The following is a 12,339-nucleotide window of genomic DNA, read 5'->3' as shown; positions in this document are numbered from 1 at the left end:
TAATACAGTGGAGGTCAGACAGTCAAGAACCCCTCAGACAGTCCACATTTTTTGCTTGATCCCAACTCACAGAGCAAAAACATAGACCCTTTGGCAGGCCCTGAGGGCCAGGTTCAGAAACCCTATGTAGTGCACGACAAAGGTTGTAAAATAAAGGTTTCTACACCTACACCTAACCTAAGTGGACTATAGGGAGCCATTTGGGATTCAGTACGTGAGTCCAGCCTATAATCCTTGGGGAAACACTGCTATTGCACTTTTTGGGGGTTTTCTTCTTCAAGGATGTTCAATCTTTGGTCATTTTTTTTGTTTCCTCCACCAAGGATAAAACCAAAAGAAACATCCCTTTGGGGAATATGGCCCCCCACAAAAAACAACATTTTAAAAAGAATATATGCCCCCTTGCAGAAGCTTGCAAGTCTGAAATAGTGAGGAAATCCCAACTCCCCCACCCCCCGTTTTTCTAGTGTTGCTGTACCTCCAAGCCTCCCTCCCTCCCCCCCATGGCAAAGGAGTAGAAACAACAAGCCGCCATTTTGTTAGTGCAGGGCAGAGCGAAGGAAGCAGCGGAGACCGAGGGGAGCGCGACGGCAGCACGGCGGAGAGGGGGAAAAACGGGGGAAAAACACACACACCCAAACCGAGATAGGAGGGGAAAGAGCGGGCGAGAGAAGGAGGAAAAAGCCCTCTTGTGAAAGAAAGAAAAAAATCAACGGGGGAGTGTTAATGGAGAGGCGGAAGAGGGCAATAGGCTTTAAACCGACGGGAGAGAGAAGCCTGCGAGTGCGAGAGAGAGGAGCGCAGCGCTGAGAGAGATTTATTTCACTCGCAGCCAGTTCGGTCACGAAAAGTGGAAAAAACCCTCGTCCTCGGTTCGGCGCGGAAGAACGAAGGAGCCGGTCGGTTTTTAAACGACAGCTGCGCGAAAAAAAAGTGAAGGAAAGAGGAGAGAAGAAGTGAGAGAGGGAGAAGAGGAAAATGCAGGGGGGCTCAGAGCATCACAAAGCCTGGGGAAGCTTTCAGAGCAGCCCTCGGTGCGAGGGGCTGGGATGGGAGGCTGTGCTCTCTTAATGCTCTCCTTGCAGCTGCGTTTCGTTTATTGACATTATTCTCTGCTCTCTCTGCTTACCGGAGGATTTTTTTTCCTCATTTCTTACATTGCGAGCTGGTTAGCTTGCTAGCTCCTTATTCCTGTGGGCACACTTATTATTTATTTTTTTTGCAAGCTACTTTTTCTGTTCAGTGAGCTGAAACACAGATATCAGAACTGATACGAAAAATCCAGCTGTCCACTCTGTATTACTGTAGCCACATTGCTCAGCTGTCCACAGATAATACTCTTGCAAGAAAGGTGGTGGGGGGAGGTCCGGTGCACATCAAAATCTGGACCTGACACTCGGTCGTCGGTCTTGAGCTGAAATGATTATTTTGCACGCATGAACTTTGGACGTTGTGTGCACGAGGACAAGTTTCAAGTGCAAAGGCGATGGGCAGAGATTTCTCGATTCTGGCAAAGATTGTAGTCAAGTCTCCGTGCAGTGGATGATATTCACGGATAGGGTGAAATCTGCTGCATGCATACATGCAAAAATATAGCCCTGCACGTTTTATTGGTCACTTTGATGCTTTGTCAAACACTACTACTAAAACCTTGAGCAGGATTAGAGGAACACCCCTTACCGAGTGTTCAACTTGCAGTTTAGAAACAGAAAAATCAGCAAATCGAAGCGAAGGCTAGTAGAGGTCGCAGTCCGGGGGGGTGTTGAGTAGTATTGTGCACGTCATTTCCGAAGAAGCACAAATGACTTGATCTTGACTTGGTTGCGAGCATTTCTGGAGGTTTGCATGCATTTCTTTATGTGCACTTGATAACAACCGTGCTCCCTTTGCACATTTCCCAGCCATCTAAGTGTTGTGTCTAGCTGGACAGAGTGGAAGGCTGCCTTGGAGAAATTGCAGTGTTGATGAGACGTTTGGGGGACCACAGTACAGAGCCCCCAAAATCAGAGCAAATCGTGATGTTTGGAGGAAGCAACGCTGGCTGTTATGGAAACCCAATGCAAATGGAGAATTTCTGGATCTTGGGCGTTTTCATAACCATTGCCTGAGGGAGAAATTGATAACCAAGAGATTGTTTTGGCTTCCAGTTTACTGCTTAATCTACCATTTCAACTACATCTCCAATCTCCAGAGCCTCCACTTGGTCTCCAGCTATGGCAGTGAAGATGGATCCAGCCTTGGAGGAGAGGTCACGGCACCAGGTCTCCGTCGCCCATGAGGCTACATGAGTCCACACAAAGCCCTTAATGAACAGCTTCCAACAACGTTTCACTATTCCCTTCGCCCAGATTTCACTAATACACCACCACATCACTAAATATCACAAGAAGAGTGGAGATTTCAGCCCTTAACCCAGAGCAGAATCGAGGAGAAGATAACGTTAACTTATTTATTTTCGGATGAGACTTTTCCCTCCCACCGCCCCAGTAAGTTAAAGGGGGAGAGGAGTTCAGCTTATCTGATGACTTTTTAAAAAAGGGAATAAAACTTGTAAAGACTCCCAGGACTTCGGATAAGGGAAACTGTACTGTCCTCTGCGGGTATCTATGCTTTAATAGTCATTTGTGGAAGAAAAATATGGCCGATAATGTTTTGGACTCCGGCCCGTCTTCAGCCAAGAGGCCTAAGCTGTCTTCGCCGGCTCTCTCCTTATCTGCGAGCGATGGAAATGGTAAATAATTTTATTTGATTTAAATGTCATTGCCTATATAAGATAACTAGGCTAAGCTAACGTTAGCGTCAATGGCTGCGTCTTCGCTGGCTAGCTAGATAACTAGCTGTCGTTAGCTAACGGTGGTGGTGTTTTCTGCTGTAGCTTATGCGCTTTGCATGGTTCATTTCTTTACCTAGTTGTAATGCTTTCGTGACTGGTTTCTTTTGTTTATTTCAAGCGATGAATTCTTCACATTTCGTAATTTGTGTCTGTGCTTGACGCTTTTGCCAAGTTAGCAAGCTGGCTATAGCTAACTAGCCAGCTAATTGGCTTTGTGTTTTTATTAGCTAGCCGGCTAGCTTTGCTATTCTTTGCCAGACTTGTGCAGCTGAAGTATTGCGACGAAATTCTGCAAAAGGGGGGGAATTAAGAGGAAAAAACGAGGTTACCATGGCGTACATTTCCTTTGCAATTTAAAGTCGACTTAGTTCGTGTGGTCGGTGAAATAACGTTAGGTACAACATGTATTTGTAAATTGTAACTAACTGAAAAGAGGATGATGATACAGTATATGCTTGGAATTGCTCAGAGCAGATCATCACCACACGGTTCAAATTGCTTATTTAAGCTGTTAATGAAGTTTGTGATGTATGTTTTGCTCGCAGACGATACATTCGGGAAGAAATCGTCTTTATCGAAGTGCTGTATGTATTTTATTTTAGCTTACAGCATAGGGGTGGGTGATATGGCAAAAGTAAAACACCTCGATGTTTTACATGATGCTAGATATTCCGTATTTTTTTCCTTCCAGATATTTATGAACAAGTTATACCAAATGAACCAGAATCAGAATTGCAGTGCAGCATTTTGGGGGGAAAAGTGCCATTTTTATTGTAGTAAATAAACAAAAAAATGGATTTTAAAAGTATTTTTTTATTATGCTTGCAGTTGTCATTACTCAAAGTGCTCAGGGTACTCATACCCAGAAAAGATATTGTAATGTAATTCAAAACATTAGTGATAATGTCATCGTTTTGCCCTTGTGCAGCATGATTTACTTGTCCATTTAAATGCAGTTTAGCATCCTTGAAACGCAGTTGTGTGGTTTGGGGTTTTATCTTTTAAATGTAAACTTTTCGCAAGTGTGGCCATGAATATTGTCTCAATAAGACGATGCATTCAGTAATCTTGCACAGTTTTTATAGGCTTTAGATTTGATTTTATTCTGCCTGTGACCTGGCATGACAGTTCCTGCAGAAGCGTGTGTGAAGGCCCCCATTTTGTCTCACCGTTTTTTTGTTGATTGTTGTAAGGCCTATGTGCCATGTGGTTTCTATTAGTGCACCCATTATTCAGCACTGTGGACGGGGAGTGTTTTTTTTAAAATTCCCCTTTCCCCGCACGCGTGATGCAGCCCAGTCCTGCTGTGTATTGGCCCACTGTCTTTCTCAGTCTGTGTTAGCTTTAGTATTGCAGAATGATTGATGCTACATGCTGAAAACTGCCCCCTTCCACACTTTTCTTCGTTTCAGAAGGCTTTCAGATTACCGTTTCCTTTTCTCTCCATTAATGTAAGACTCAGGTGTTTGTTTGTCATGTAATTCTCTCTTTTTCTGTTGTTCTGTCAGATTTTGGTTCACTCTTTGACCTGGAGCATGACCTACCTGACGAGCTCATTAACTCCTCTGACTTGGCGCTCCCTAATGGAGGAGTGGACTTGGGCCAGCTTCCTTCAGGCATGTCCAGCGGGGGTCAGTCAGCACTGGGTGGCCCGCTCCAGGATGCAGCCGCCAAACACAAACAGCTTTCAGAGTTGCTATGCTCTGGAGCCCCTGCTGCCCACTCTGCGGCTTCCGGCAGCCCTGGTAACGCAGCCTCTATTGGGCTGATGGGGGGCCTGAGTGGGTCCCCTGGACCTCAAGGTCTGGGGCACCCAGCTTCACAACAGCAGCAGCAGCAGCCGGGTATGATGGCACCTGGTGGCATGGTGGCAGGCTTGAACAGGGGTATGATGGGTGGTCAGAAGGGTAACGGGCAAGCGCAAGGCATGATGGGAGGGCAGGTGATGAATGGGGCACCCAGGATGGGTTACGCCAACGCAAATGTTGGTGCAGCGATGGCGGGTAATGGCGGAGTGATGGCTGACCCTCTACAGCAGCAGCAGCAGATGGGGCAGACGTCACTCAGGCCCCAACAACCAGGACCAATGAACAAGGTAAAGCGTGATGACTCCCCACACACAGACAAGCTTCTAACTGTAATGCCCAAAGCCACAGTCAGACCAAAAATAAATTAAATTTGCCTGGTGCAAAAAGCCTACCCCTTGAATGGGAAAGGATGGGAATGTGAAAAAAGAATCCGTGTCCATTTTGAATAGGTTAACTTAAACGTTTTTAAAGCATAAGCCAATAGACGTCTAAAAAGTTAAGTCATCGTAGAGCTCTCTTTGGGGGGAAAACAAATGCCATTCTAGAAAACTGCTTGTGGTAAACAAAATGTTTGAAAATTATGTACGTTTTATATTTGAATGTCAGTAGATCCTCCTAATTGGGTAGAGTACACGGGACAAAATGTATCAGCTTTGAAACAGTTTTGTTTACCACAGGTAACTTTTAGAGTTGAGTATGCTCAAAAAGCTACACACACACATAAAATATATATAAATGTATAAAACGTAATATTAGAAGGCCTCATCTCAAACCCCAGTGTGCTGGGTTGAGGGCAGCAGTATTGCCACTATACTATACCACCTGCCCACCAAGCATCTCAGAGAAGTAAGGTGAAAAGAACACTTTTTTTTAAAAGGCAAAACTAATCTAGTTGGTATTAGCCTTAGTAGGGTGAAAACGTAACTTAATAATTCTAGTTTAAAAGAATACATTTGTCAAATTGTTTGTGTTTAAGGGATGTTTAATGTCCTGTTTTGTTCGTGTTTTAACAGTATTTAAATGGGAAAATCTAAACTAAAAATAATGCTAATGAACTAGCACTACATTCTAAGTTATAAATATATAGGAAATAATTGCTTTTAAATTGCAGTCACAATATTGGTAAGAAGAAACTGCAATATTTTACCCAAATCATTCAGCTCCAAGTTTTAACCTTGGAACATAAACATTGGCAGATCTTATTGGTCTAGCACAAATTTTTGGTTTGACTTGTATATGGAAATTTGAAATAGCTGACGTGTGATGGCAGAGACTGTCAACAATTTCAGTCATGGGTATCTTCGAAGATGGTACGTTTTCCTTTTTTATGTGAATGTTTTCTGATGGTACAAGTCATTCTGATGAAAGCAGCAGGTGATCTCAAATCAGTGTAGACAGTCACAGGTAGGTAAAAAAAATAAGGGATGCACTGAAATGGGAATTGTGGGTCAATGCTGATATTTTTCCACATACACCTCTGCAGATGCCCATTTTCTTCTGGCCTGTGGTTTGCAAAACTGACAGTTGGTCGTTGTTGTGTTGTCAAGTATGCAGCACATGGGTGTTCAGTTGCTTCTGATTGGGTTTGTTCAACAGGCTCCATGTTATTAGGTTACATTTATCATTTAAAAGTTGTAGGCTTGTTGCAGATTTTGTGATTTCAAAATTTCAAATTGGGATTTCAAAACTATTGGTTTTCAGTCCTACCAAAACCCTAAATGTACTGCTCTTCTGGAGTGACTACATTATCATAATCAGTTTATAATATGTCAGCTCTAATTATCAGTCAGATGCAGCCATTTTTAAGCTGTTTACTGCCAATACTGATATCATTCTGATATCATTGTGCGTTACTTAAATATAAAATATGTTCAGTCCATTATGGAGTGGTGCGTCCAGACTAGGTGTTAAGAACTTCTTTCTCCCTAAGTTTTTATTCAGCTATTTATTTTGCAAGGATGCTCCATTTTCAATGTGCTGCATTGTATGCTGGTTCCATCTCACATTCATCCTTCAGGAGTGCAAATACACTGAAGTGCTGGAGAATGAGTGAGTGAAAAATCTTGTACATATTCTGACTACATATAAAAGCTTGGCCTGTCCTACTCCAGGAGATAGTTGATATAAAACAATTAACTAATAACATTAGTTATGTAAATGAAATGAAAAATGTAAGAAATTATATTAGTCTGAAGTGATTTAAGCCCAATGTGGTTCTAAACAATATAATTTATTTTCAAATGTGTCCATCCCACTGGAAATGGAGATTCCTGTAGTAACATTTTCCTTTCTGTGTCCTGTGGTTTAGACCAAAATAAAACAATGTATTAGAAAATCTGTAATGAAAGCATGTTTATAAAGTTTAATCCCTACCTCTTAAATCACTACTGCAGATTTAAGAATTCTGTAGGGATGGACCTGAATATTCAGCTACCCAGCTATTTGTTCATTAAGTAGATGTTCAGTTTTTAATTAGTCATGGAGGTCAGGTTATTGCCAGAGTCATGTTGTAGGGGCTCCCAAATGGCACAGCCGTCCAAGGCAGGGGTGCTGCTGTCACTACAGTCCAGCACAGTTTGATGCACAGAATTCTTCTGCTGAAACACATTTCATTCAACTTATGTAATTGCCAGGTGTAGTGGAGGTGAGTGCTGGACACTAGCCCTCCAGGACTGAATATGTACACTCCTTTTCTAAGTGCTTGCGCAAAATTGCAAATATGCTTGTCCGGGTCTTATTTCTGCTTTGCTGACATGCTGAATCCTGCCTCTCAGTGCAAGCAATTACCAACAAACAATGTGTCTGGCTACGTTTTATATGACAAACAGTTGGATTACTCCATTTTACCACATTGAGGAGGTCAGATCTTTGGATATGAAAATGAATGACAGCAGTATGAAGTACATTCTTCTCCAAGTTGATTGTCGTCAATACCATCAAAACATCAACTTGCCCAACCTGGCAAGTGATTTTCAGTAGTGCTGTCCCGATGTAGTGTTTTATTTACCCCAGGCAGTCAAACTGTCATTAATGGTGACCCCTGCTCTGTCCGTACTAAACCCAGTCTGTTAAGTGTGATAATTTCTTTCTTTCAGATGAATATGATGCCTGGTGCTGGTTCTGCCCCCTATGTGGCTGGATATGGTCAGTGCGGGGGTCAGTCTCTTGCTCCTTCCCACCAGAACAAAGCAGCTCTCCCCAACAGCCTCACCCAGTTTAGCATGGACAAGAAACCTCAACCTGGCCAGAACATCCCGGGCCTCGTGAGTGGCATCACCAGAGACACTTCTACACATACTTAATGTCTTAGTTTGGGCACTATGCTCACTAGTTTTGCACAAGACACTATATACACTGAAGTAATTAACTACCTAGGGCCTTTTTTGTTGAGTTTTATCAGCTTAAAATGTATGTTTGCACTAAACGAAAGCAAATTACTGCTTCATGCCTAGTTTTCCAGTCAGCTAACATTACTAGCAAACATTGCATTCAAATACAGTCATTAAAGACGTTTCATTTGAAACTGCAGAAGACTCTTCTGCTGTGTATAGCGTAATTGTGTGTTAATACAAAGTGTCCATTTAAATTTTTTGGTGGAATGAATCAATTTTATACATATATATTTATATATATATATATATAAATTCTTTTATACATTTCCCACTTAAGAATCTAATTTTTGTGTTTGCATTGAGGTGCTGATAGGATCCAGATTTTGATAAGTACCCAAGAAAGCTAGAATTATATGGGATTTTAATATGCATGTTCTTAATGTCCATCCTCTCTCTGCTTCCTCAGCCTGGTTCGGGTGTGGTGGGTGGTGTATCTGGTCCGGGCGGTGCTGTAGCACCCCCTACAGCAGACCCAGAGAAGCGGAAACTGATTCAGCAGCAGCTGGTGCTCCTGCTGCATGCCCATAAATGCCAGCGGAGGGAGCAGGCCAATGGTGAAGTTCGCCAGTGCAATTTGCCCCACTGCAGGACCATGAAGAATGTTCTTAACCACATGACCCATTGCCAGGCTGGAAAGTCCTGCCAGGGTGAGGACCTGTCTATCGTTCTGATATAAAGAAAAACAATTTCACCGTGTTTAATGAAATGGGATAAAGGAAATAATAAAGGAGATGTTGGGGGGGGGGGGGGGGGGGTCTAACTTATTTGAATATATGGTTATCCTAAAACGTGTATTATCTAAATACTTAGATAGACCTGCAGAAGATGCTTGAACTTACTCAGGCAAAGGATATTTTGTCTCACACTGCATGCAGTAGGCACAGCTAAGCAAAGCTGTATATGAAGACATATAGGTATATAAAAGTAAGTTGTGCAGTTCTGAGTTATTATTCTTTAAGTAGTCTGTTAAATATGCTTAAAACTTGGAAACACGATAGGGAACAGATCACTTCATTTGGTATCTGGGCGTAACAAACAACCAATGTTCAGTATTTTTGGCTGGGATAATTAAATACTAATAATGCTTTAAAAGGCAGATATGTGAATATCTAATATCAGAAACTGGTTAAAATGGCCATCCTTATGTGTTGCTCATCTGTCTGTTCAGTTGTTCGACTGTCTTTATCTAAGTCTTCTTTGCATAGCTTAATTTTCTCTTTCGCGTCTCTCAATGTGTCTGTGTAGTTGCTCACTGTGCATCCTCGAGGCAGATCATTTCTCACTGGAAGAACTGCACACGGCATGATTGTCCTGTCTGTCTGCCGCTGAAGAATGCAGGAGACAAGAGGAACCAGCAGTGTGAGTATATGCGCACATTTACGTATGCTTACATTTATTCTACTATCCTCTCTTTTTTATCAGAAGATCAGAAGATTTTATCAGATTTAATCAGAAGAAACCATGTCAAAGTCAGCTTTTCTGTCAACTTGTATGTTTATTGGGTTATTCCCTTTTTTGTATGAAACATAAAGAAATAGGCTGTCAAAATCAAATATGAATGAACAGTAATTTTGTCCACTGAAACGTTTTCTCAGAAAATGGTCAGAAGTTACACTTTTGGGTTTGCACCAAAAGAGAAAATACTCAGGAAAAGAAACTAAAAGGAATAAATGGGACTACAGCAAAATGTCAAAATTAATTTGAATTAAAACGAGAAATAATGAATAAAAGCACTGTTTCCTTCCCTCTCCTGTACCACTCAGCGCAGGCGTGTTGGAACAGTTTGAGCTGCAGCAGTATAAGGGGTGGGGGTGGGGCTAGGCGGGGCTCAGGATGGGGAGTTCACTGTTTTTGAAATGAAGAAAAATTACGAACAGCACCAGAGAGCAAAGTATTAGACGTAATAATTAGTAATCTTAATTTTTCTCTGTGTAAATTGTTTATGTATTTTTAAGTTGTTTTGTTGTATTTAAAGCAGACTTATCAGTGATAAAAGTATGTTCTTTGTTATTTTGTAGTTTAATATGTTTATTCAAAAGCATACATAAATGGCAAAAAAGTTCTGACTTTCAGTTTCTGACAAGATTTGTCTTAATTACTGCCAGGAATTGTTATTACTGTTATTACTGAATTCACAAAGCTGTTTGTTGAATTCAATTGGTTGAAACATTCTGCAGTGTTCTTTTGTTTTTCTGTCGTAAAGAGAGGGCTCCAAATGTAGGTGCTCTGTAGTATAGTAAGCTAATAGGTGTGCAGTTTGTTTAGCGGTTTACACAAGTACAAGGTAATAAACCGCTAGTTTAGCTGCTTGGCTGGAGCCATCTGCGCTTTTTCTTTCTTTCTTTCTTTTTCTTTCTTTCTTTCTTTTTCTTTCTTTCTTTCTTTTTCTTTCTTTCTTTCTTTCTTTCTTTCTTTCTTTCTTTTTCTTTCTTTCTTTCTTTCTTTCTTTCTTTCTTTGCCACAATTCAGTGTGCTTGCACTTTCATTGACACAGCCTGTTTCTGTTTGACCTGGAACATATTATTATTGTTTACTTTATATTGATTAAATGTCAAAATTGCTTGGGTTTTGATTACCTATTTATGGATAAATGGAAAAAATGGCACTTGCTAATTACATTATTTTTTTTGAAAGGTTATGTATAATTAAAACTTTGACACCTCTAAAAAGCATAATCTCTTTCTGTTTTAGTTTTTTCTCCGTGTTCTGTCTTTTTTGTCTATTCTTTTTAATTTTTTCTTTTTACATCCCTCTCTTTTTTGTTCTCTTATTGTCTGCCTTATCGCGCTTTCCTTCTGTCTCTGTAGCTCTGTTGGGTGGAGCTGGTATGGCTCTAGGGGGGTCTATAGGCGGTTCTGTCCCAGGTGGTGCCCCTGCTGCCCCCAGCCTGAACCCCCCAGGCCAGATTGACCCGAGCTCCATCGAGCGAGCTTATGCCGCCCTTGGCCTCACCTACCAGGGCACACAGACGACCGGGCAGAACCCAATACCACCCACCCCCACGCCTCCCGGGGTTGCGGGGCAGACAGGCATGAGGCCACTTAACAGTGTGGGTGAGTAAATCCACACCTAAGAGTGCAGAGTCCCCACAGCAGGGCTGGAGGAGTTAGGTCCTGGAGGGCCTAGCTCATGGACAGTTTGGTAAATTTCCTACTCAAGCACACTTGATTAAACTCATAAGTTACCTAACAGATTTAGTTAGTGTGCAGGAAAATTGCCAAACTGTTTAGGACTTTGGCCCTCACCTCATGGACAGAACTTCACGGACAGAAATACAAATACAGTATTGTTCAAAAGTTTCTGAATAAATAAAAATGTGTGCCTATTTCCAGGTATTAAATGGTATTAATATGCCGGTACTGTGTAATTTCGTAGCTTTCAAATAAATACTATGTATCTAGGAAGCTGTTTGAAATAAATTGAGGAACATCAGATGTGTCTGTGAAAGGAGCTGTATAATAAAATGACTGAGAAATCTGTATAACATTCAGAATGAAGTTAAAATAAAATTTAAGATCCGTAATATTCTGTAATATCTTGAATAAAACGCTTAGTGTTTGCTGTCTAATTTATAATACTTATATTTTTATTGTGCAAGTTGATGTGTATATAGATGTATTAAAATTAACATGTGCATCTCACTTCTTTTTGCACAGGTGCCAACCCAATGGGTGTTAATGGCGGTGTTGGGGTTCAGGCCCAGAATCAGCAGCCCAACCTCCTACCAGACAACCTACTACACCGAAGCATCAACACACATGGGTACAAAATACTGCACTAGACAAATGCAGTACTGTGCTAATGCTACAATACACATCAGGGCAGCCACAATTATTCTGTTGAAAGAAATAAATAATAATAACATTATTTAAACTTTACTTTCTTGCTAAATCAGCAGTCATAAAGTGTCAGTTTGTAAGAAGGCATATGTTAAATTATCTACTGCTCTCTTATAGTAAGAAATCTGATGGAAACACCCATATGTATACATAGTGCCTTAAGGACTGTGTGCATTTTAGATTATTTGAATGCTGAAGTTTATTATATTAAAGTCCCCTTTTTGTTGCACCTTTAAAACTCATTTACTATGCAGTTACTAATATAATCTGTAGTGACAGTGACAGGGTTCATTGGGAATTACTGGTAGCCAGAAGTGATAGCCTTTTACTGCATTGATAGTAGACTAGAGCTATGTTTATAGGAGTTACATGTGTATTAATTTCTGTTATTCGACTAGTCATGCAAAAAAAGCCATCTGCTTTTATGACACAAACAGAGAGGATTGGTGAGGCCATATACAGTCTTT

General features: G+C 41.1%; 1 protein-coding gene across 1 annotated transcript in view; it reads left to right on the top strand.

Moving 5' to 3' along the window:
* Nucleotides 1–554: 554 nt before the first annotated feature.
* ep300b (E1A binding protein p300 b) overlaps nt 555–12,339 on the top strand; it is a 38,065-nt gene continuing 26,280 nt past the window's right edge. Inside the window, 7 exon segments of the mRNA XM_037541947.1 lie at nt 555–2,731; nt 4,342–4,928; nt 7,737–7,904; nt 8,440–8,680; nt 9,279–9,392; nt 10,841–11,086; nt 11,690–11,795. Coding sequence (XP_037397844.1) covers nt 2,638–2,731; nt 4,342–4,928; nt 7,737–7,904; nt 8,440–8,680; nt 9,279–9,392; nt 10,841–11,086; nt 11,690–11,795 — 1,556 coding nt within the window. The 5' untranslated portion in view covers nt 555–2,637.

The sequence above is a fragment of the Pygocentrus nattereri genome, chromosome 1, assembly GCF_015220715.1.
Source record: "Pygocentrus nattereri isolate fPygNat1 chromosome 1, fPygNat1.pri, whole genome shotgun sequence".
NCBI lineage: Eukaryota > Metazoa > Chordata > Actinopteri > Characiformes > Serrasalmidae > Pygocentrus > Pygocentrus nattereri.
The sequence above is the reverse complement of the archived record's forward strand: the minus strand, read 5'-3'. Positions and strand labels throughout refer to the sequence as shown.